Source organism: Vidua macroura, chromosome 6 (assembly GCF_024509145.1).
Source record: "Vidua macroura isolate BioBank_ID:100142 chromosome 6, ASM2450914v1, whole genome shotgun sequence".
Lineage (NCBI taxonomy): Eukaryota > Metazoa > Chordata > Aves > Passeriformes > Viduidae > Vidua > Vidua macroura.
Genome location: NC_071576.1, coordinates 52,424,797 through 52,450,046, shown reverse-complemented (window position 1 = coordinate 52,450,046; position 25,250 = coordinate 52,424,797). Strand labels below are relative to the sequence as shown.

The following is a 25,250-nucleotide window of genomic DNA, read 5'->3' as shown; positions in this document are numbered from 1 at the left end:
CTACAGTGTCTATAAACTTTTTAAAATAGGACTGTATCTAAATAGAACCTGGCTGGTGATTAAATCAGATCATACTTCAGGATTTTGCTGTAAATTTTATGAGGAATTCTAGTGATGAAGTTGCATAATCTTTGCTAATGAGATATTTTTAATGTCTACATTTGGCTTCCGAGCAAATAATCAGGATCCTGTTACACACTCTGGTGTTTTCAGGTCACTGAATTCTCAGAGAGGTAGAAAAACTTCATGTAGTAACAAAGTTACCTATAAATTTCTGAAAATTCGCATCTCTGAGTGAATTTAGAAAACATCTAATTTTGAATAAATGCCTTCTACCACTTGCTATGGTGGTGTCCTCTTCTTGGCCAGCCCCCAGCCATCCTGTTTGAATGGACTATTAGCATGGACTGTTAGCAAGAACTTTTGCATGTCTTGGTGACTGTCAGGGATGTTGAACCACTGTCATCAGAGCCTCTGGGAAGGCATACAGCTGGACAGACTTTTCTGCACACTGCCAGTCTTCCAGAGTCTTTTTCAGGGCTTCACCAACCTATACCAGCTTCCACATTAAGTGATAAATGTGAGAATTTTCAGTGGCCACCTTCAAGCAGACCTGGGTAACTGCCAAGCATTGGAATCTCTGGGGATTTTGAAGACTAATTTTGCTGGCCCTGTTTCCTGAAGCAGTAGTGTCTCAAATCCGCAGATAATATTTTTTCATCTTCCGTATAGATATGTGCATCAAATTCCAAGACTTCACCTTTTGCAAGCACCAAACATCAGTTCTTCTCACAACTGGGAAGAGAAAGACTACAGTCTCTTATATGGAAGAGGTGCCCTACTCCATGAAAATGTCCCACTGCAGAATAATTTGTCATTACTTGATAACAACATAGTCTAGATACAGGCCCAGAGACTCACTGGGGCAGACTAAAAGCCTAGATCTGAGTCCCATTCCTGGTCTGAGATTTGTATCCTGTTTTCACTTTGTTTTTTTTTTACTAAGAATGGTTAGTGAATGCTGAATACTGCTGAGATTTGAGAAAGTCATTTGTTTTTCATAGACAGGAGAGTAGATCATCAAAAGTGGTATGGACAAGCTGGAGCAAAATGATTCCTAAATAGCATCAGTGGGGGTTGCAGCAGAATCATCACCTAGAGGCACCATATCTGAGGGTGCCTTGTTTGTGGGTGAGTGGATGGGTGTATGTACCTCTCAGTGGAGGCAGCAAAGCCTTCAAGCTTGCTGTGGGCAGCAGTCTGCTACAGTAATGCACATAAGTCAGTGGTATTTCCTTATTGTCATGTAGATGTATCTTGTTGCTTGTATCTTAGGACTTAAGGATCCTTCTTTGAGTGGTGTTCAGAGCAACATCATGAATTGGGCTTCTAGATCAATACATTTCACAGTATCCCCAGAAACATCACAGGTCAACACTAAGTCTAAGTGGCTTATATTCAGTAAAATTTGATTTCTTCTCATTAGCAATCTCATTAATATTTCACTTTTGTGAGTGTGAAATTCTTTTTGCACAGCCACTAGTGTGATGGTCTGCATTATTTTGCCAAACACCTTCGATTTTTGTAGTCAATATTCTCTCAGTATGTAGCCTACACTGTTTCTGAAGTTGGTATAAGGCCATACCAACTAACTATTTGCTTTAGGTTGCTGCATTTAGCTTCCAGATTCCTTTTGAATTAGCAGGGGTTTTGTGTTGGCTTTTGTAGTACTTGGATCAGATCTATAGCGTGTAATTCCTCCTTCTTCTTCCTCTCACCTCCTGAAATATTCTGTAAGAAAGTTATAATCTGAGTGTGTCACCACTGAGTCAGGAATGGGAATGAAGGTGACACACTCCATGCATTTTCAGAAGGCATAAAAGCTACTTTATTACAAAACTTCATGCTTTTATAAGCAACATTGTTCACCCAGAACCTGATTGGTTCTTAATGACACCTGTCACCCCATTGCTTAATTAGAAACAACACCTCTTTGTAAATATCTTCCCATAACATCACGTATAACATGTTCCACAGGTTCACAAACACCAGCTACAGAGACTTAAGATAAGACTTGTTTTAATTCTTTCTCTGAGCTTTCTCACAACTTCCCCAGGACAATGCCTGCGAAAGTTACCTGTTTCTTTTTTCTGACTAAACTGTCAGCATCCACAGAAGTGTAACTATAAACCAGATTTTTAGTTCCTATAAAGCAGAACAGATTTTTTTTCAAGTCAGTAAAATGCTGCTTATTTAGATAAACTTACTGTCATTACATACAGCCTAATATCTCTTTAATAAGGCATTGAACTCACCAAACTTACGGTATCTGAAAACCATAACTGCCTAGACTATATTTTACTCTGAAGCCAAAGTCCTATGCAATGACAGCTTAGTGTCACCTAACTTATATTAACTATTTCCCTTGTTATCTCTGGGTACAACCTTGGTGCCTACCAAAACAATCTATCATTTCTTCCTCTGTAATGCTATTTCTGGTCCTCTGGTTTGTTATATGTTTGGTTCACTGTAGATTCAGTGATAGATTCAAGAGAAAAGAGCTTTAGTGACAGCCCTGCTTCAGACTGAAATAATGGAATTTATGGCAATCATAAACATATGTTGGATTTTTTCTTTCAGAAAAGATTTTCTTAGTTTTAGTTGGCTGGATAGCAGTGTAAAAATACATGTACACTATGAATGTATTTAAATTGGTACTAATAAACTTTATTATTGTAGAATCAAACTTTTTTTCTTCTCATAGATCTCATGCAATTGAAAAGGTGAATTGGATGGAATACGAAATCTCGAAAGTTTCATCTTCAGCTGAAGCATTTTGGGGAGAAAACTGCTTTTTCAGTTAGAAATTAGAGCAAGTTGTTGGTGTTTTTTTCCATGCTAAGAAGTCTTTCATACTTCTGTGGAGCTGGAGCAATTCTGAAACTAGCAAAATTATTTTGGATTCATCATGATGTTACTAACATTAAAATATGACTGTTGGAGTAAAATGGTGCATTTGTGGCACAGCACAGCATAAACAGTTACTACACTTAGGATGTAGAAAAACTCTGCCTGTAGAAAGCAAACACTCAATGAATTTTGTAATAGTATAATACCACAAAAGATAAAAGATCAAAAAGGGGAAAGACAAAAGATGTGCATTTAACCTAAGCATCAGGAAATAGTGTGTTTATAGTGTGTTTGCACAGTAATCAGCAAGGAAAATTGAACCAAATATACTTTTTGCTAACTTTGTATCTTAATCAAAAGCCCAGGTACTAACTGCTCTTGGAACATGAATCACCCTATGATAATATAGGGAAGCTGAAATTCAGGCACAATCAACCCCTCCCCACACCACGCTTATTGCACCAGTTTGGCTTAAAATGTTTTAATGTTAAAAGTTTCCAGGGCACTTCTCAAAAGCTTTTTAAGGCATTCAAAGAGAAGAAAGTTGCTAAATAAAATTCTCTAGACTGTCTTAAAGCTCTGTCTCCAGCTGAACTTCAGTTTTCAAACTTGATGCAAAAACCAATTGCTTCTTTCATGATATATTGTCCACACTAAAGACATGATTCAAATCTCATATCCTTGTCAGCTCAAATCAAAGTCTTGGAACTAAAATACAAACCTTGAGAGAAAAAGTCTGATTCTGTTTTCACTCCCATGAATCTAGAGAAAAACCTCATTTGTGAACAGCTATTGTGAAGCAAACACTCATACAACCCAGAGCAACAGCGCAGACTCAATAGCTGAGATATTCTCATTAAACTGGGAGTGCTTGAGCACCTCTTTCTGATGGATCAGAAGTAACTTTATTTTTCAGTATCCATAATTGATTGCACATTGTGTTTCACATAAAAACCAAAGTGCACAAACAAGAATTTCCTTGTGTAACAGTGTTTTAAATGAAAACTATCACATGAGATTTCATCTGCAGCTGCTTATTCTAATGAAGAGTTCCATTCCTTATAAACGTAAACTGATTTTCAAACTTCAGTAAGTTGTACAGCTGGCCATGCTTTCTTCACTCCAGGTGAATCTGTCTCCTGATGTCACAGAATTCAAACAGTAGGCTGAGGTGGAGGGGGTTCTTTGGTTGAGGAGTTTTTTTAAGTTAATTTTTTGCCTTCTATTATGTGTGATTTTATTTGATTGAGGATGTTTCCTGTTTTGTTTGCTATGCTGTGTTACAAAAGGTTTATGTAACATCTAAGTCTCAACTGCAAATACTGCCAGCCCTCAAGGGAGTTTTGTACATCATCACTGCCATACATCCAAATTCAAAATCACAGACTGTGTCAAATGTCTTCTAGAAACCTTTTACTGGACCAATTTTTAATTTCTGGTACTACAGCTAAATGTTGTTTAGCATTTCATGAGATATCCTGATCAAAGCATTTTTCAATGTGGAATTTACATTGGTTATAAAATAAACCAATAAAATATAGAATGTGCTGCTTTACGATACCTCACTGGTATTTATTTTACTGTTCAGCATGGAGAAACAAAAGGAAGAAATTAGTAAAATCACCAACTGAATTCAAGGGTAGGCAAGGGAGAAGGTACACTGGCACTTGGAGAAAAATTTTATTTGAATTTAGGCAGAAAATTCAGGTGTTTGCAAACCCAGATAAATTACTTCTGATGTACCTCATTGGATTATTTTAATTACAGCATTAAACTATTTTATTATAATGTATTGCCAGCAAGACTTGTTAAAATAAATGTAACTTCATTTTCTTAATTTTTTTTTCTTAAATATTTCAGAGATAGGGGAAATTGTTTTGCTTGTTTGCTCTTTACTACTCCTGTAATGAAAAGCCAGTTTCAATTCAATGTAAAATCGTGTCTTTACTAATATATTAAAAAAAACCCCAAAACTTTAAGTATTCATGTTCCCTGACATATTTCTACTAAACACATGAAGAACAGAAAGACTCCATGCTATAGGACTAGAAAAACGTGTAGCACATATTTACATAAAATATTAAAATTTTTAGTTTAAAATACCAGTTCATTTTCTTACCTTTTTTACTTTTAAAATGCAAATAAAAACCACTCTACTATTTCTTTTCCTTTTCTTTTATTGTACAGTATTTTCTTTCCTTTTATGTACTACCATGATATGGTTTTGGCTTTCAATTAAAGTAAGCCGTTTTTAACAGCAAAAAAAGTATGATTTCTTTGTGAATGGTTGCCTCTCAAGACTGTTTTTGTTTTTTTCCCGCCTATGTGATTTCAGATGCTGCACAACAAACATGTGATGGTTCGTGTTGGAGGAGGCTGGGAGACTTTTGCAGGTTACTTACTGAAGCATGACCCATGCCGAATGCTTCAGATCTCCCGAGTAGATGGGAAAACGTCTCCAATCCAGAGCAAATCTCCAAACATCAGGGACATGAATCCAGACAATTATCTGGTTGTTTCTGCCCATTACAAAACCAAGAAGGAAATTAAGTGAAATAAGCTGCTCATGTGAGTGCAACTTCACGTATGTAGGTCCAAATTATTCTCCCAAGTGTAGTGAATTTAGTTAATGCTTTAAAAGGACTTTGGAAAATTTAACACAGACTGGAAATGACACCCCATTTTGAAGATCTTTGAATTTAGAACTATTTATTTCTAGTACTGTATCTTTTATAGCAAATTACCCTTGATAGGCAGATACTACAATCGGATAATAAATAGACATATCTTTTTAGCCAAATTATTACTCTTTATTATGTGAATGTATACTTAGAGCTACATAAAGGAGTGAATCCTGTTAATAGAAGAAAATACACAATGAAATATATTTGTACCAAAATCTTATTACTTTGAATCCCTGACTGTTAGTCTAGTTGAAATATATATATGCAGGTGGAAAATGGGTATTTGGAGAAATTATTTGGTAATGTCTCTTGAAATGAAATAAAAATTTACTATTTGTATGTTTTGCAATCTTTTCTTAATTAGTAGAATATAATGGCTTATTGCATGCCAAACAACTTCTCAAAGCCATTACTCAAAAGTAAAGAAAAAGCCCCTTCACACCATTTTGCTATTTAAAGCTGAAGACAATGCTGAGTGTTCAATCTATGTGTAGATCCTTTCTGTTTTTCACAAAGTTGCCCAATATGGAAGCATGGGGAAGTGGAGAGATAGCCCCTTCCTGTGTCAGACAGTAGAGCTGGTTGATTATACCAGGTGATGTTCTGCAGCCCATAAGGGAAGGAGTAGCAGGTGCACAGCCCTCAGACCCAAGGATGAGCTTCAGAAAATTCAAGTCCCTCTGGAGTCATAAAACATGACACTGTTCTTGGATATGAGCTTTTCCTTCCCCTTCTTTTTAATGTTGTTGGTTATTGTTAAATGTGAAATATTCATTACCCTGTAAATAAAGTGATTCACATTCTCATAAATCATTCACACACCTCTAATATAGCTAAAGGTGTATGTGGGCTTCATGATTTTGGCTACTTTTCTATGTTTATATTTGGTAATTTATGTGCCTTGTAACATCCTAGAAAAATCATTTTATAGGATTGTTTCACTGACTGTATAAATTTTAAAATGAAATAAATTTTTTTAAATACTCATACATTTTGAATCTCTTATTATTTGTAATCACTCATCTCTACTTTGCTGCTACTGACTGGATGCCTACAATGCACAACACTGCTTGCTGCCCTAATAATGAGCTGCACAAAGAAAGGGGCAAACAGATAACACAGAAATACCTCTATTGTTTTTTTAATTAATTTTTCTTTGCAGGGAAAAAAAATCAAAAACATCCTAGAAATATTTTTTTAAGTCCTGACTAGTATTTTTCTCTATTTTCTGATGTTAATTTTTTTTTAATGGTCTTATGATCTGCTTCTGTGGTCTTTAAAATTAACAGAAAAATGTCTGTGGGCTAGAAAGGATCAAGACCATCTTTCATGTTCCATGCCTTATTAAAATCAGCACGTTGTATTTCACTTCTGTGGAAAAGGCCTACCTCACCATCTAAAAATACTTGCTGAATACAAACAGTTCACCATTGCTTGGTGCAGCAGACAAAGTAGCAGGACATAATTCCAAAGTCACAGCCTTTTATTATTATTTTAAAATACTTTCTAGGAAGATTAAACACATATTCAGCAATAAATCTTTTGAAAAGCCATAGGAAGTCTCAGTTGTCATAGAAGTTGTCGTATGTCCTCCATAAGGGAGCAGAAAGCAGACCACAAGCAACATCATTTTATAAAAAATGTAGCATAGCTTAAAAAAAAATCATGATCTTAATATAAGCATTGAGAGATCTGTTTTCAAATGAAAGGGGAAGGAAAAAAATCACTCATAAAAATATGAGAGGTTTATTTAGAAATAATGGCTAGGTTTTTAAACACAATTAATTGGATTTCACAGAATCATTGAAGTTGAAAAGACTTCCAAGATCTTCAAGTTCAACCTTTATTTCCATCATCCAAGACTAAGTTAGTGTTGCTATTATGATGTTGGTTTTTTAAATATTTTAAGTTGTTTACATATTAATAAATCAGAGCAGATAATTATAAAAAAGGTATTCATAAGTTTATTTTAATAGTAAACTTCAACAGTCCCAGTAAATCCAAATCAGGACTTTAAACTAAACATGAATCCCTTTATGTGCTCGGACTGTACCTATCAAAATCGTCTTCTTTTGTTTTGGGGTACTGAAATGTCTTTAAAAAAAATCACATTAAAACACTTCCTGACTTAAAATTTCAACTTTGCAAGTTCCAGAATGGGATACTATAGGATTTTATTTTAAAGTATTGCCAGTATCCCCTGATGTAAAAAACATGCAGGTGGGACTTACTGCTTTTGACTGCACTGATGTGAGTGTGAATAATAGAGGAAATGAAAGCATCAATAAAACAAAAAAACAAAGAAATGCAGTAAGCCGGTTAGTCTGGAAGATGGGGTTGGCGGTAAGTGTCGCTAATCTGATATATAGTATTTTCATAGTGTAACAGGTCCTACAGCAATGTAGGAATTGGAAAATTTGTTAGGAACCTATGGCTCAATTTATAAAGCTAAAGCTGAGCAGCAGAATGTTGCTTAAAGGCATACAGCCCTTGTTGCAATGATAGGGGCAGAACAAATTTAGGTAATTTTCCTTGATGTAGTGATTTTAACTATCTTGCTGTGTAAATTGGCTGAATGGGAATGTTGAGGAGGCTGAAGTTCTAAAAACTTTAAGTGATAGGAGCTACAACAAAGCCTTTTCTCAAAGTCCTCATAGACCAAACCCCATGGGAGATGCCTGTGAATAAACTGTGCTTAATCTCAAAATGGATAAATTATGTAAAATTATTTACAAAAAAACATTATTATTGTATAATGTCAAATATGACTCATCATGCTGGAAGCCATTCAAAATTAGTTTGGAAATGTAACTGTGATTGCTCTTTATAGGAAGTGCATTCTGTCACCTTGCTATTCATACATTACCTGGAGATTTTCTCTAAGCAGGATTATTTACATCACTGATTGAGGATAGGGGTTTTTCACATCTTAATTATAGGGACAATTGCTCCTTCCTTTGCAGTACCACCTTTTTTTTCCAACAGCATTTTAGAGAAGATATGGAAAATCTATGGCAGCTAGTTAAAGAATTGCTGGTGGGGATGAGTGAAATGAGAAGGCAATATATGTGTGGGAAGGTACAGCAAGTTTCTTGTAACTGAAGACATAATCCTGAATTTATTACGCATGTTCGCTTTAGATCTGGAAGATGAGCTGTTTGCCACGCCACAGAGTTACAGAAGCATCTCCTAGAGATGACAAGGGATGGGCTCTTTTTTGGGCTTACACATTGTACTGCCTCATTGGCAGCAGCCCGAGGGTACCTGACAAGGGAAGGACGCACAATGCTGCTTCTTTGCTGTGTCTCCTACTTTCTTAGCCTCTGGTGGGTCGACTAAGGTAAGGTGTAACAGACATATGGGATCATACAAATGTTGATGGGGCTGGACAGGCTTTCCCAGACTCTGGAAAAACTGCTGGCACTGCTTGTGCCTGATGAGCTGTGTCTCAAGTACTTAGTCTTGTCATTGTACCAAATCCACATGCTGAAGTCATCTGTGCTCCTCAGGGTCCACTGTGATGCTGCCCATACTTGTGGAGACACAGCTTCTGTGTCTTCCCAAATTTCAGGACACCTGCTACAAACATTCTCTCTCTAGCATAATCTTTGTATTTTAACCATATGGAGTGGCATATATAGTCTCACTTTTTTACTGCAACAAAGATGATGCTATCACAGTAATGGAGAGTCAGCTTTTCAGTCCAATTTACCAGCACTGGGCTTTGACCTGCCAGTTTTTGAAGTACAAGACTGCACTTTCAGAAGATGAAGGAAAAAAAGAGTTGCTCTGATGTAAACAAAATATCAACCATCTAGATAATCTATGTGAAAAGGTGCATTTTTACAGCCTCTGAGGTGAAGTAAACCTCCAGGATTGAGGGAAATAAGGACAAAACTCCTGTTGTGGTTCACATAAACTTACTGCTGCACTAAACAATAAGAAAGACAAGGAAGACATCTATAAGGAGAGAGCAGCTCTCATCTATGTGGCTGGCTCTCAGCCTTACTGTTTAGTGTCACATGTCATGTTGCTAATACTGTACACTACTAATTTGCAGTAGTTTCTGCTTTCAGTGTCAACAAAACTTAAACCTTAACAGTAAGTGGTTTTGTTTATTCAAATAATTCCCAATCAGTTGAGCCTGGCCAATTGGATATGTATGATACAGGAACATCTTTGAAAACAGCTTTGTAGGTGATTCATAATCTAGAACTACACACTCCCACATCATCTGATGTGGTTCCTTAGCCGTAGAATAAATCCAACATTCAAAACTAGGTCTCTTAGGAAGCACAGAGAGCTCTGGCTTTTACATAAAGGATGGAGAGAGAGAGGAATGTGATTGTTTTCTCTAGGTTCTTTCAATGGCTTTAAATGAAAGTGTTCATAGCACTAATGCAAGCAGAGGCTTGGATGACAAGCGACATGGTTATTTGCTCCCCTTGCAGTTTTGGGAGAGCATATGAGAGAGAGCATGAAGAGAAAGATGTTTAAAGTTTTAAATACCCCAAGTGACCAACTAAGTGTAGGTGTTGCTTAAGTGTCTTGTAGGACACCTATTGTGATGCTAGACTCAAATTCTCATTTCAAATTAATGTCTGAAATACCCTTTTGTAACTCAATACATTTTCACTTGACTTTAAAAAATTACTATGAACAGTTAATACACTGAAGACAGCAATTGCCAGCAATCAAAGGAAACTGAAGGCAGTCTTCAGCCAAGGATACAGCTTTTTTTAGCCCAAACGCCATTATGTTAATATTGAAAGTTCTCCCTTCTCAATGCAATTCTGAAGGCTAAGCCAGGAAACTGTGTCAAGATTGCACTCTCGAGACAACATTGGGCACTACTGAGATGTGAAAGACAAAATACATAGTTAAAGGGGGGAAATAAAAGCCTCTGTATCTTGACTAGGTCAGAAATGCAGCAACTGCGGTACTGAGTCCATGCATAATGTGCACAATGCTCTCTGGGGAAAAGAAAATGTTTTTGCACCGTAAGTAGTCCACCTAAATAGATAACACAGAAACTGTTGGAAAAGAACTGGCAAGATGATGGCATAGTAACTGTTTTCCTGTTTGTTTTTCAAAATCCTGAGAAGGTTAGCATTGCTCTCTTGTGGTAATAAATGAATAAAACTAATAACAGGATTTTTAATTTCATGTTTAACTTTCAGTATTCAGTATAAATACTTACAGACTCAAAAGAAACCCACATGAGAAAATGAGAACAATTATTATACACATAATAAAATGATATTATTGATCTAAGTACACAGGATTTATAAGGTTTCTATTTTTTCTTTTACTAGTCACAAAATTATTCCATTTGTAAGGACCCACCATGACTCTACTTTTCTTTTTACAAAAAGGCACTAAATTCCTAAGCAGTGCAAGAGTCATTAGGAAACAGAAAAAAAAGCTGTCATCCACATATTCAAATACATATCTATATATGAAAAATTTTCTACATGAGGACTTGGAGAAAGTTTAATTGTAGAGTTTGAAATAAGCATCAAAACCAACACGTGGGTACCTGAGCTTGCTCAGGCCAGTCATACACAGACAGACAGACATCAACTGACCAGATGGTATACACATATTGACTGACTACACATAAGGAGGCCACTTCCAGCTGACAGGAAGTCTTGACAGGGAAGCAATAAAACATGCATGGAAAACAAACAAACAAACAAAGTTGCAAAACCATAGTGTTCAGAATTAGTTCTTAAGTTTCTTTGTTAAATGTTTCCACATCCATTGTCCCACAATGGCAAAGTACTGCTGAGTCTTCAGAGGTAAACAGCACATGGTAAGTGCCACTTGGCTGCAGAAACTGACAAGTTACTGGCAGTAAGTATCAATCATCTTCTCTTCAGAAGTCACGTGTTATCCAACCTGCCACTAAAGAAACAAACAAACCACACCACAGGTTTGTATGGAGATAAGGAAAAGAAAGGAAAAAATCCCAAAGCAAACAAACACTGTAAGGTTGTTGAACTACAATAAATTCTCCATTCATCTTTAAATACTCAATCTTTTATCCCAGCAAGTGATGAACATGCCATGTATCAGTGGCAACTTATACAAACTCCTGCCTCCTGAATCATGTATGGTAATGAGGGCAAAAGATGAAGGTTTACAAAGCCTGAGTTTCAATGATCAGATACATCTATTGTTTTGGAGAGACTGTAATTCTTCATTAACTCTCTGCCTGGCCTTCTGAGGTAAAGTTCACATTAGAATAGCAATAGTAGTAATTTTATGCCAACATTATGTTTGTTTTGTAATGAGAGACATACAAACCCAAACCCATCACCCTACTTAGTTCAAATGTTTTCTATAAGCTCTGAGGGAAGAGAGATAATCTTATCTGGCACTGAAAAGGGACACTGAGTACAGGATAACACAGTGATGAGGTCCCCAGTGCTAAGAGACCTGTAAAACTGATGCATCATATATGTAGAAACTGGGAAGACGGGGGGGGAAAGCTCTCTGCCATCGCCGCTGTCTTTCTGTCCTAATGATGAAGCCTCATTAAGAACACTGCATGACAATTACACATGCTTCCATTTCTATTCCATTTCCCTTCCTCTTGGTTTTTCCTCAAGTTAGTCAATCTTCTACATGACGGAACAGATTTTCACAGTGAATATAAGAACAGTTGTATCACATTGTTTCTTTTTTCAACTTACTCTCAAGCCTCCTTCTCCTCCAGGACGTGAAGCTGCAGTTCTTCTTTCTATTTCTTCTTGTTTCTTTTTCTTCTGCTCTACAGAGTAAGCATTCTTAATACCTCGAGAGGAAGCCTGGGAGAAAACACATTTCAGTAAGACCAAGTTAGCTATTTTTCTGGAGAGAAACCAAACTGCAAGTGCTGGCAACACTATTGTATGAACTGTGGTTTGCATGAAAAGACTGAAGCACTTAGTAATGCTACTATCATACCAAAATAGCCCTTTCAGGATATTTCCTCATTCTGTGAAGTCTTGGTCCCATAAGTAAATGACGGTGTTTTTGCTTCCCTTTGTTATTACATCCAGGTGAAAATATGTAATCCTCAGATGCAGAACCAGAACTTCCCTTCCCAAAAGTCCACAAATTTTTAGTCTGTTTTTTTTCATTGTCAGGGCCTACTTTTACCCTCATGAACAGGGGAGAAAAAGAGCTGTGTTGTAGTGCTAGCCCAGGCCGTGAAGTTCAACTTTTCAACTGTGATCTGTGAAAAATACCCTGCGTGACAGTCCACCCTTCAAAATGTCACAGGGTGTGTGGGTAGCAGGAGTACCAAATGAAAAATCTGTCATGAACTGCCTGCTTCATATCCTTGTAGAACTGTTTAATGACAATCTAGACTAGATGGCAAGAGCATCAGAATTACAGTTAACACCATGAAATAGGAAAAAAAAAAAACTAAAATGTTTTAAAAACTGGTTCTTGTCCAAGTTTAGGGTTATAACAACATAGCAGAAGTTATACAAAAGATGCTAAAATCTTTTGTATAAGACAAAACAGCAATATTCTCACCTGAATTTCAAGGTCCAGACAATAAGCTCAATTCTCAGTGGGGTACCAAGACAAATCTTACCACCAAGTAACAACCTACTTAGACCATATGTTCTCTGCCTCTTAGGAAACTGGGCTTCCAAGTGAGTCAGGTTCCCAAACTGTCTGCAGCACCCCAAAAGGAAGAACAGCTCATATGATGTCAGGAGGGATAATGAGCAGCTAAGTAGCATGTACAAGAAAATACTAAGCATAAAAGGAAGGACATCTGATCTACTCTCTTGTCCCCTCACAAGGGTGAAACTAAGTATGGCTGCTTGAAAGACATCTCCATTACACAACATTCAGAGGCTAAAATGACCTCAAAGATAGGTCCTGAAAATCCTGGCAGATACTTTAGCTCTCTGTCTTCCAAGAAAACAAAAAGTAACAGTGATACTTCAATTTTTCTTTGTCAGCATAATGGGTCCCACAAAGCTTCAAGGACATCCACATCCCTAATTGCTTCATTTCTCCTTCCTCTCAGGAAAGCTTTTTAGCCAGTTAAGAGCTAGCTATTTCCTACAGTTATGCTTAAAAATCTCTTTGTGACTGAAACCTATTTGTGGTTGAAAACAACATGTGGATTGCTTTTAGTACATAGAATGACACAAAATCAAGGGTTTTAAGGAGTCTAATGCATCACTCAGCTGTTGCTCCAATTATTTACTAAACTCCCTTCAAGCACGGTCCCCATGCATAATGGCCAGTTCATAATTCAATGTGTCATGTCACTAACATTAACACAAATAACAATCCTTTCTCTTCACAGTTCAGCTGTGGTGTCTCTAAGACACACCATTCAAAATCTACAATAAGAGTATATGCTATAAGTCTTTCTAGAGGCATGTAAGGAAAAAAAAAAAAACAGGTTGGCTGTTCAACTAGAACATTTGTATCCTACCTCTTCTAACTTTAAAGATATCTAAGTAGTTAAAGCTTGGCAACCTTAAAAAGACAAAAGACTAAGTTAATACTACATCTTTGCTGGAATCTGAGCTGATAAACACGTTCAAACTGTTGCCTTGTTGATAAAGAAGAACCTGCAAGTGCATACAACCTGCATTTTTAAGAAAAGTACAAGTGTACTTGAAATTGCCACTGCAACAATTGTTTGACCACTCTGGTTTGAATACTTCTCCATCTCTTGTTTTCAAGTCTTAGAACAAGGAAAAAATAATGCTGAAGTTGCTCTTCCAGTTCTTAGATTGTTTTAAAAACTACTGTAAAATATCTCCCATCCAAACAAGCTCAGTTACTTTGCAATGGTCTTAGAGCACCTACCTGTGAAATTCTTAATACATACAAGAAAGGTATAAATGTACAACATTAATAATACCAGGAAAGTACACAACTACAATTCCCACAATCCAAACATGATACCCAGTGTCACCAGAGAAGCCACAGCCATTTTCTCCATAAACCAGTTATCTAAAAATAATTTCAACAAATGATGTTTTATCAGACATTACCTCCATCTGCCTCTTTTCAGCGGCTTCTGCTAGTTGTCTTCTTTTTATTTCCTAGAGAAAATGTTAAAGACAATGAAATTCTACTTCAATATAGTCTCTGCATTCTTCTTAAAGTCTTAATTTTTAAGTACGACTCAAATCTGTGATACTAACTCCCACAAAATGACAACTTCAAGTCAATTAGCATAATCTTTCCCTGCACTGCCAGCCTGCAAGAATGAAGTGGTTTAAGTGACTAATATGCCAGAAGAGCAGCTGCTGACATATACACAGTTAAACCCCACCAGAAATCACTGTTCAGCTATTCTGCATCTTCACTTAAAAAATCGAGACTGCAGTGAAATGGCACACAGCGTATGAAACATTCTTTTAGAGTCTGGAAAGGGGAATGCTTGCTCTCCCAGGCAAAGCAGGCTCCTTCCCTTCTCCCCCATGAAATCCTCACATGAGGGGTACAAACCAGAGATGGGCTCTTACTCACCTAGGAAAAATGTCATGCAGTGGAGGGTAGTTAGAAGCGAGCATCACTATCCACCGGGAAAAAAAGCACAGCTTTTCCTATTTCTTGTAAAAATGGGGGTCATGTTGGCCACAATTATGCACTAACACGTCTCACGCGAAACTCCCGATCTCCATACAACCACAGTGCCCACGAGTGATCTGTGGGGCAGAGCAGCAGGAGGTTCTGGGGCGCCAGGCCCTAAGCTGCGGGGTGCCCCGGCTGGCCTCGGCCCAACAGCTCTCCCCACCCCGGGCCGGGGGCCGAAGGACGGGCTCCCTTTCCCCGGCACAGCCACTGCTTCCCGGGGCACTGCAGCAGCCCCGCAACCCGGCCTCCATGTCGAGGAAGGAAGGTCACCGCCCACTGCGTTCGCCCTCATCGCGGCAACGCCAGGCGTCACCGATAAACAACGGGGGGAAGGAGGGGGCAGCGCCCCCGCGCCGGGGGCCGCCGCCGCCGTCCCACACTCACCGGGTCGGGCGTCTCGACCACGTCCTTGACGGCGCCCCCCATGCAGGGCAGGCACTGCCCCATGGCGAACCCGACCACCCACAAGCCCCGCGGAGGAAGCGCCGGCAGTGCCCGCCCCGGCCTGGGACCGTCGGGGGCGGGCGGGGCCGGGGCGGAGGCTGGAACGAGGACGCGCGAGTGCCCCGGTAGTGAATTCAATGGAAGGTGTTCTGTGACGGCAAAGGGAGAATAGTGCGATTGGTTTCCTGGCCGATGCCGGGCTCAGGGCGTGCTGGCGGCGTGCTCCGCCGGCAGCCAACATTTCCGATGCCGTGCCCTGCCCGGCGCTGCCCTCTGTCGGCGCTGCCGGAGCTCAGCTGGTGAGGCCAGCGCAGATCTGTCTCTGATCAGGTGATTGAAGGGGTCACTTTCTGGCTCTTCTGCGGTTTCTTCCAAAAGAAAGAAGCATTCTCTTCCAATTATTTATAGTAGACTCCAGCATTACCGTATTTAAGAACATTTCCTGAATTTGAGTGTTGGTGCATGTATCAATCCCCAAGGATTATGTGATGAGTATAAAATGTATTCTTAATAAATGATCATGCAACATCTGCCAAGCTTCTTGTCTACCTCAGTAATTTTGAACAAGGTTTATCTTTTTTGTTCTTGTCCTAGCATTTATTTCACGAACTTGTGATGTCATTCATTGTTGTGAAGTACAAATTTAAGTTTTTGTGTTTGTTCCATGCATCTGTAATTAGGCATAGAATCATGTCACAGTAGAATCATAGAGTGGGTTGGGTTGGAAGGGATCTTAATGACCCCTGTCTTGGTTTGAAAAGACAGGTGTCCGCTAAGGAAGGCAGGAGCCTCCCTTGAAATGGAAAATGTAAACTCTCTCCCTCCAAATTATTATAATTTTGAAATTAAGGGGCTCTCAGGCAAAGATATGGGAGTAGGAGAAATAGTTCTTTATTAGGAAAAAAAATTGAAAAATAAAAATGCAGTAATACAAAACAACACTGACAGAGTCAGAATATGACCTGACACCCTGTGGGTCAGGATGGTGGCAGCAGTCCCATTCAATGGTGGCTGCAGTCCTCCTGCAGTGACAAATGTGGTTCTGTTGAAGCAGTGATCCTGTAGAATGGTGTAGTTTTCTTCTGAAGTTCTAGTGGTGGTGTAGATGGGCCCTCTCTTCTGGGAATCCAGTGGAAAAGGCAGCTGCTTCTCTGGGAATCCAGTGGGGAAAAGCCGCTGTGGTGTTCCAAATATCAGATTCTATCCAGGTAGGAATGCTTGGCTCCTCCCCCAGGGTGGAGCATCTCCCAATGGGATGATGGAATTTTATCAGTCATGCGGTGACACTCAATGGCACATTAACAGAAGATATTTTCTGGAGGGAGGATTGGTTGTGGAAGAGAAAAAGAAAACTGTCCTGCCTGTTTTTAACAGGTGGCCCAATTAACAGAAGATAAATGCCCCACATCTAACAGATGGCAATAGAATACACACCCCCAGCCACATCTTGCATTTCCAACCTAAGACTTTTTCCACCCCTTATTTTATTACCATCTGCATCATACCCAAATCAATGAACTCTACACAATGAAACCTTACACACAGTTCTCACTTAGGACTCGGATTCCTTGGGGTACACAGCGGGCTTCTCCAACTTTCTGCATTACCCACCAAGTGTAACTAAGCCCTTGAGCAAAAATAATCTTTCAGATGGGTTTGCCTTTGCCTGAGGTGGGACTAATCTAAACAGTCTTTCCTAAAATATCTTTCATGTGTACCACAGGGACTTTATCTCCATCCACTGTGTGCAAGGGTTCAGACTGGGCAGGACCAGCTCGATTGATGGACTCTTGGGTGTTGACTATCCACTTTTGCTGAGTTCATTTCCCAGTTTCTGAAGGTTCCCTTGCCAAGTGCTTTCAGGGTAGTCTTAAGTAGTCTGTTACACTGTTCAACTTTCCTGGTAGCTGGTGTATGATAAGGGATATGATATATCCATTATATAGCCATTCAATACTATATTCTCTGGCCCAGGTAAGGCCGTTCTTGAAATGGGTGCTGTTGTCTGACTCAATTCTCTCAGGGGTGCCATGTCTCCACAGGACTTGCTTTTCCAAGCCCAAGATGGTGTTCCAGGCCAAAGCATGAGGCACAGGGTAAGTCTCCAGTCATCCTGTGGTGGTTTCCATCGTGGTCAGCACATAGTGCTTGCCTTGGCGTGTCTGGGGCACTGTGATGTAGTCACTCTGCCAGGCCTCCACATACATATATTTGGACCACTGCCCACCATACTGTAGGGTCTTCATTTGCTTGGGCTGTTTGATGGCAGCACATGTCTCAGTCATGGATAACCTGAGAAATACTGTTCATGGTTAAATCCTCCCCTTAGTCTCATGCCCACTTATAGGTGGCATCTCTGCTCTGATGACCTGAGGCATCATAGGCCCATCAAGTTGGGAACAATTCCCACTTATGTTGCCAATCTAAGTCTATCTTTGATGCTTCTATCTTTGCAGCCTGATCTACCTGTTCATTGTTTCAGTGTTCTTCATCAGCCTGACTCCTGGGGACATGGGCATCTACATGGCAGACTTTTACAGGTTGCTTCTCTACCTGAGTGACAATGCCTTTCTACTCATCAGCAGCCCAGACTGGTTTTCCTCTACGCTGCCAGCTGGCCTTTTTCTACTTTTCAAGTCAGCCCTACAGAGCATTAGCTAGCATCCACAAGTCAGTATAAAGGTATAGCTTTGGCCACTTCTCTCTTTTAGGAATGTCTAGAGCCAGCTGAATGACCTTGAGTTCAGCAAGTTGACTTGATCTACCTTCTCCTTCAGTAGCTTGTGCAACCTGTCATGTTGGTCTCCATACAGCTGCTTTCTACTTTTGTTTCATCCTTACAATGCCACAGGAACCACCAGTTAAAAGAGCGTAGCGTGTTTCCTCTGCTGGTAGTTGGTTATATGGTGAAGCTTATTCAGCCCATGTCACTTGTTCCTGCTCCTCTTCATCAGTGAGACTAAAGTTTTCACCTTACGGCCAGTTTGTAATTTTTTCCAAAATCTCAGGGCAATTTGGGTTTCTAATACAGTAATACAGGTGCACCATGTGATGAGGGCAATCCATTTGCTGTGTGGCATCAGTGGCATGGTGGGTAGAAGAAATCTTTCCTGTAAACATCCACCCCAGCACCAGGGTGGTAGTTGGGGTGCCAGGAGGAGTTGTGCTTCCATGCCAATTACCTCGGAGGCAGCTTGAACTCTTTCATAGGCAGCCAAGATTTCTCTTTCTGTGGGAGTGTAATTGGCTTCAGATCCTCTGTAACTTCGGCTCCAGAATCCCAGCGGTCAGCCTCAAGTCTTCCCAGGCACCTTCTGCCACAGGCTCTAGGACAAGCTATTGTTTCCGGCTGCAAAGTAAAGCACATTCCTCCCCTCTGATCTCGTCCTGACTGGGCCAAGGGCTACCACATGAGTGATCTCCTGCTTAATCTGGGCAAAGGTTTGTTACTGTTCAGGGCCCCAGTGGAACTCATTCTTCTTGTGGGTAGCTAGGTAGAGATGACTCACGATTTGGCTAAACTCAGAAATGTGCATTCTCTAAAAACTTATGGTGCTTAAGAAAGCCTGTGTTTCCTTCTTGCTGGTCAGTGGAGACATCACAGTGATCTTGTTGATGACCTCAGTTGGAATCTGATGCCATCTGTCTTGCCACTTTACTCCCAGAAACTGGATCTCATGGATAGGTCCCTTGACTTTACTCTTCTTGATGGTGAAGTCGGCTTCTAGCAGAATCTGGATGATCCTCTCTCCTTTCTCAAATACTTCCATTGCCATGTTCCCCCACACAATGATGTCATCAATGTACTGCAGGTCTTCTGGAGCTTCACCCTTTTCCAATGCAGCCTGGATCAGTCCATGGCAGTCCCCCGATTGTGCTTCCACCCCTGGGGCAGTCAGTTCCAGGTGAACTGCACGCCCCTCCAGGGGAAAGCAAACTGAGGCCTGCATTATGTGGCCAGAGGAATGGAGAAAAACATGTTAGCAATGTCAACAGTGGCATACCACTTTGCCACCTTGGACTCCAGCTCTTACTGGAGTTCCAGCATGTCCAGAGTGGTGAGCTTTGTTTCACAGAGAAATGGGCTAGCATTTGTGTCCAAGAGCCTGTGGCTCTGAGAGGACTGCCACCTCCAGAAAATCCAAATGGCACAGGATGTGTCCCAGACCCAAGCTGCCACAACCTTGAACATGTGCTTCCCTGAGAGTCCCAAGCGCATCCTGCAAACTGACATCAAGAACCTCTGGTGGTGAGCTTAGTTTCACAGAGAAATGGGTCAGCGTTTGTGATCAGGGACCTGCGGCCTTGTGGTCAGCGACCTCCAGAAAATGCAAACTGAGCAGGATATGTCCCAGACCTAACCTGTCATCACCACGAACTTGTGCTGCCCCAACAGTCCCAAGCGCATTCTGCAAATTGACACCAGGAACCTGGGGTGGCAAGTACTGTTTCAGAAGTAAACGGGCTGGTGTTTGTGCTCAGGGGCCTCTGGCCCTGAGTGGGCGGCAGCCTCCAAAAAACCAGAATGACGAAGGATGAGTCCCAGACAAAACCTACCACCACTTCGAATTTTTGCTGACTTGACAGTCCCAAGCGCACCATGCACACTGACATCAAGAACCTGGGGTGGCAAGTACAGTTTCACAGGGAAAAGGGCCAGTGTATTTCCTCAGAGGCCTGTAGCCCTGAGTGGGTGGTTGCCTCCTGAAATTCCAGACAGTGAAGGATGTGTCCCAGACCCAACCTGCAAACACCTGAAACTTCTGCTGGCCTGATAATCCCAAGCGCACCCTGCAAACTGATATCAGGAACCTGGGGTAGCGAGTTTTGTTTCAGAGAGAAAACGACCAGTGTTTTTGTTCAGGGGCCTGTGGCCCTGAGTGGGCGGCCACTTCCTGAAATTCTAAATGGCAAAGGATGTGTCCCAGACCCAACCTGCCACCACCCGAAAATTGTGGTGACCTGACAGTCCCAAGCGCACCCTACAAACTGACATCAGGAACATGGGGTAGTGGGATTTGTTTCACAGGGAAAAGGGCTGGCGTTTGTGTTTGGGGGTTTGGCCCTGAGTGGGCGGCTGCCTCCTGAAATTCCATATGGCGGAGGATGTGTCCCAGACCGATCCTGTTGGCACGTCATTCTTGTGCTGCTCTGAGAGTCTCCAGCCCACCGTGCAAACTGACATCATAAACCTGGGGTGGTGAGTTTTGTTTTACAGGGAAAGCAGCCGGTCCTTGTGTTCAGGGGCCTCTGGCCTGGAGTGGGCGGCCGATTCCTGAAATTCTAAATGGCGAAGGATGTGTCCCAGACCCAACCTGCCACCACCCAAAACTTGTGCTGCCCTGATCCTCCCAAGCGCACCCTGCAAACTGTCATCAGGAACCTGGGGTGGTGAGTTTTGTTGCACAGGGAAAAGGGCCAGTGTTTGTGTTCAGGGGCCTGTGGCCCAGAGTTGGTAGCCACCTCCAAAAAATCCGAACGGCGAAGGATGCATCCCAGACCCTACCTGCCACCACCCCAAACTTTTGCTGCCCTGAGAGTCCTAGATGCACCCTGCAAACTGACATCAGGAACATTGGGTGGTGAGTTTTATTTCACAGGGAAAACGGCTGGTGTTTGTGTTCAAGGGTTTGTGGCCCTGAGTGGGCAGCCGCCTCCAAAAAATCCAAACGTCAAAGGATGCGTCCCAGACCCAACCTACCACTACCTCGAATTTGTGCTGCCCTGACAGTCCCAAGAACACCCTGGAAACTGACATCAGGAACCTGGAGTGTGAGTTTTGTTTCACAGGGAAACGTGCCTGCGTTTGTGTACAGGGCCATGTGGCCCACAGTGGGCAGCCGGCTCCAAAAAATCCGAATGGCAAAGGCTGTATCCCAGACCCGACCTGCTACCACCACTACTTTGTGCTGCCCTCAGAGTCCTGAGCGAGTCCTGCAAATTGACATCAGGAACCTGGGGTGGTGAGTTTTGTTTCACAGGGAAAAGGGATGGAGTTCATGGTTGGGGCTTTGGCCCTGAGTGGGCGGCCGCCTCCTGAAACTCCAGATGGCAAAGGATGTGTCGCAGACTCAACCTGCCGCCACATCTATGGATATTCGCAGTTCAATCAGAGAGAAAGAGAGAGGTTTTTCTAACCAGGTGAGAGCCTGGGAAACAGTTGGGAAAGAATGTAAATAATTCTCTAATCTATCTTGTTGTTCACATTGTTTATAGATATGTTCTGCCACCATGCGTCATTTACTGCACACTAATGGTGTGAGATGTTTTTACTTTAAGACCAATGAAATTAGTCCGCACGATGTTGTCTATATATAGAGCGGTGCATTTGAAATAAATCAGTTTCATTTCTTGCCTTCTAACTTGGAGGCCTTCTGTTCCCGCCCTGCTCAACAGCGACATCTGGTGACCCCTCTTGGAATTGCAGCCTAGGCTGAAGACCCGAGCCCCAGCGTCTTGCCGTGGGGGGGGTGGTTCTGTGGCCGTGGCTCCACGCCAGTGGCCTGGAGGCTCTGGCCGGACACCTTTGCCCTCTTAGAGAGGTAACGCTGAAACCATGTGCTTTCTGGAGAAGGCTTGATCCTGTTTGGATCGCGGGTCGGCTTTTAGAAGCCGAGAACTGAGTGGGACGGGTTTTCCCTGAAGTAGTGGACTGTATGTCTCTTGAAGTGGACGTCTGCTAGGGTTTCCTAACAATGGGGAACCAGCCATCTACGGCTGACAGGGTGGTCTTGAATACTTGGCAAAGCGTTCTCCCGCACCTGGGCATTCCGGTATCTGAGGCCGAGCTCGTTCTCCTCCTGAGTAGGGCTCGGGACCATGGATTTTCTGCGGACCCTGGACGCGTCTTTGATCGTAGAGTTTGGCACGATTTGGGACGCTGCCTCATGAAGCAGTTGGACAAGGGGGACGCAATAGCGCCCGAACTGCTCACAGCCTGGGGGGTCATCTACATAGCCCTGCGAGGCGAGTCCTCGAGAAGCAGCAGTTCCGACCGGGACATTTCGGGATTCCGGACACTGACCGCGCCGCAGCCCGCGCTGCGCGACCGACGTTGCAAGGACTGCACGGGGCGGCCCCGGACCGGCGGCCGCCGCCACCGCCCGCGGCTCCGCAGCCCCCCTCTTTCCGGACAACATTCCCAGGGGAGCCGGCGCCGCCCGCAGTCCGTGGCGCAGTGGGAACTGGAACCCCCCCGACTCCTTCGCTGATGGAGCCTGCGCGGATGTATGGGTCCCACCCTCTTGTACTGCTGGGACCGGCAATGGAGCCTCTGATCCATCCCCTGGCACGCCTCCGCCCCGGCTTTGCCGGCGGGACAGGCGCAACTGCCTCCCGGTCCGCCCTTCTGTACGCCGTGCGGACCGGCTGATTTTATATCCTTTGCGATGCCAGCGCCTGCAGTGCAGCAACACATCTTCGGCGGAACCTCCATGTTGTTCTCCGCCCTGCCGTCTGTGGGACTGGCTCCCGCGCCAGGGGTGGTGGCTACCTTCCACGCCCCGCCTGCCATGGCGCCACCCCTGCCGGCAGCGGGGTTCTCCGCCCCGCCCGCCGCTCCGCCCACCGTTCCAGCGGCAGCGGCAGCCTTGCCTTTCGCTCCACCCCTCCGTTCCGCTCGGAGCGAGCCCGCCTCCGCCGCCGGGGCCGAGAGAAGCCACCGCGCCGCCGCGGTCACCAGCACCACTCCTGAGAGAGACGCCGTCGCCACCGCCGCGGCCCCCCCACCCCGGGACCGCCAGCGAGCCGACTGCCGCCGCTGACCCCGGGACCGCCAGCGCCGAGAGACGCCGCCGAAGCCGCGCCCCCCGCTCCGCTTGGGCTGGCGGCGTGCCACGGCACGGGGGAAACTGCATCCGCCGCGCCGCTTGGTGCGGGCGGGGAGCGCCCGCAGGGCGGAGCGGCTCCCGCCGCCGCGCCACCTGAAGCCGACTCATCAGCAGCGACCTCGCTCTGTGATCCGCCGCCGGCAGCGGCAGGCAGCCCTGTGCTGGACAACACATCCAGCCTGTTTGTTTCAGAACCTGCATCCAAGCCCACCACTGCCTCCACTTCCCCCAGACTGCCCCGAGTTCTGTCCCACTGAGGCAGAGGCAGCGGGAGCGAACTCCGGCTTGGTCCGCAGCAGCGCCACTGCTGCTGCTACCGTGGCTGGAGATGAGGGTGGGGCCGCGATTCAGTCCATTGCATCCCGCGGCAGAGCAAACACACTGGGAGCGAAGAGCAGCCCCTTGTACTGGGCAGGCATGAATGGTGCCAAGATCCCCCAAACCAGGGTGGAATTTTATATTCCCGGGGAAACCTCCCCAACCCGCGCTCCGCGCGTCCTGCTCCTGTTCGCAGAGCGGGAGGAGCGGGGTCCCGAGAAGCTGTGGCTTGATCCATGGCCAGGTGGGGTGGGGGGAGGGTGAAAAGCCGGAGGAATTGCCGGGATTCTCGCAGCCTGATGGGGGCGTGCACCGAAATATAAAGTTGGAATGGGTCGCCCATCTGTGGGTGGCCATGGAGTGTCCCAGGGACCCCAGATTCAGGGGCCGCAAAAGATACCGGTGAGAGGCTGGGTGGAGGGATCGAGCCGAGTGGATCTTGGCTCGGCAGAGAGCCTGGGCTTCCCGTCCCCCCGGCCAGGTTTGGGACTCTTGGTCTGGCCCCCTGGGCCGGGCCCTCCGCCTCACCGAGCACCACAGGGTCCTAGAGCCCGCAGGTGCTGCTGGTTTTTTTTTTTGGGAAAAAAAAAAAAAAAAAGGCGGAAAGAGCTGTGTTTTACTGGCAGCTCAAAGTATTGGAAAGCCACGACAGCCTCGGCCCAAGTGATTGAATTAAGGGCTGTGGCCATGGCATTTCAGAGATTTCTCAAGTGTTTTTGAAGTTGGTCAATTTCTGAATTGAGTCAATTTCACTCAATTGCTTTGAAAGCTTTGAGGATGCAATTTGGACCTGATTTCAAATTTGTCATGCAAGTTGTTCATTGAAAACATGGCTGCATGGGCCAAAGCCTTGCATGATTCTTCTATCAAATGCACACACCTTGCAAAAGCAATTTGATGAATGCCAACCAAGGCTTGACATGCTGCACCTTACTGGCTGGGATAAATCCCAGAGGCCTAAAGGCTTGGCAGCTGTGGCAAACAGATATTACTCATCTTGCCAAATTCCGAATTTGGCTGATTTGGGTATGTCCACGTGTTTGTTATTACCTTCTTTTCTGTCATGTGGGCATCTGCTCACACTTGGAAATGGGTTTTGACAAGTTGGACTGCCAGTCCTTTGGCAGACTGACAATGAGTTGTTACTATCCTAGAGTTGGTAACTGATTTCTTGAAATTTATAATAAGAGTTTGGAATCTCTTTGAAAGTTCTAAGTCAATATCCAAATTGAGGTTTTGATTGATTGGAGTTGAGTCGAGCTGTGTTTGTTCTCTTTCCTGCAAGGGCCCTGCAGGAGGGGACAAACACCACCTTTTTCTTTTTTTTTTTTCTTTTTTTGTAAACGAAACGGAGGAAATATGGATATTCTCAGTTCAGCCAGAGAGAAAGAGAGAGGTTTTTCTAACCAGGTGAGAGCCTGAAACAGTTGGGAAAGAATGTAAATAATTCTCTAAT

The 25,250-nt window shown here is 43.3% G+C and overlaps 2 protein-coding genes across 4 annotated transcripts in view; one reads left to right on the top strand and one right to left on the bottom strand.

Moving 5' to 3' along the window:
- The window catches only part of GAS2 (growth arrest specific 2), an 81,744-nt gene extending 75,876 nt beyond the window's left edge, over positions 1-5,868 (top strand). For both annotated transcript variants that reach the window (XM_053979474.1, XM_053979473.1), the window contains exon 8: positions 5,246-5,868. In XM_053979474.1, the coding sequence (XP_053835449.1) occupies positions 5,246-5,464 (219 nt within the window). In that variant the 3' untranslated portion in view covers positions 5,465-5,868. The remainder of the gene's footprint in view (positions 1-5,245) is intronic.
- A 5,438-nt stretch (positions 5,869-11,306) lies between these two features.
- On the bottom strand, positions 11,307-16,175 carry SVIP (small VCP interacting protein). 2 transcript variants are annotated; one of them, XM_053979477.1, is made up of 4 exons: positions 15,588-15,999; positions 14,615-14,665; positions 12,293-12,406; positions 11,307-11,501 (listed from the first exon to the last, which is right to left on the bottom strand). In XM_053979477.1, exons 1-4 carry the CDS (start codon positions 15,648-15,650, stop codon positions 11,487-11,489), a joined length of 243 nt encoding a protein of 80 aa, XP_053835452.1. In that variant the 5' UTR covers positions 15,651-15,999; the 3' UTR covers positions 11,307-11,486. The 2 variants fall into 2 exon arrangements, with proteins under 2 accessions (XP_053835452.1, XP_053835450.1); XM_053979475.1 differs by lacking the exons at positions 11,307-11,501; positions 12,293-12,406; positions 14,615-14,665 and adding an exon at positions 15,095-15,178 and having other exon boundaries at positions 15,588-16,175.
- Between the last annotated feature and the right edge of the window lie 9,075 nt (positions 16,176-25,250).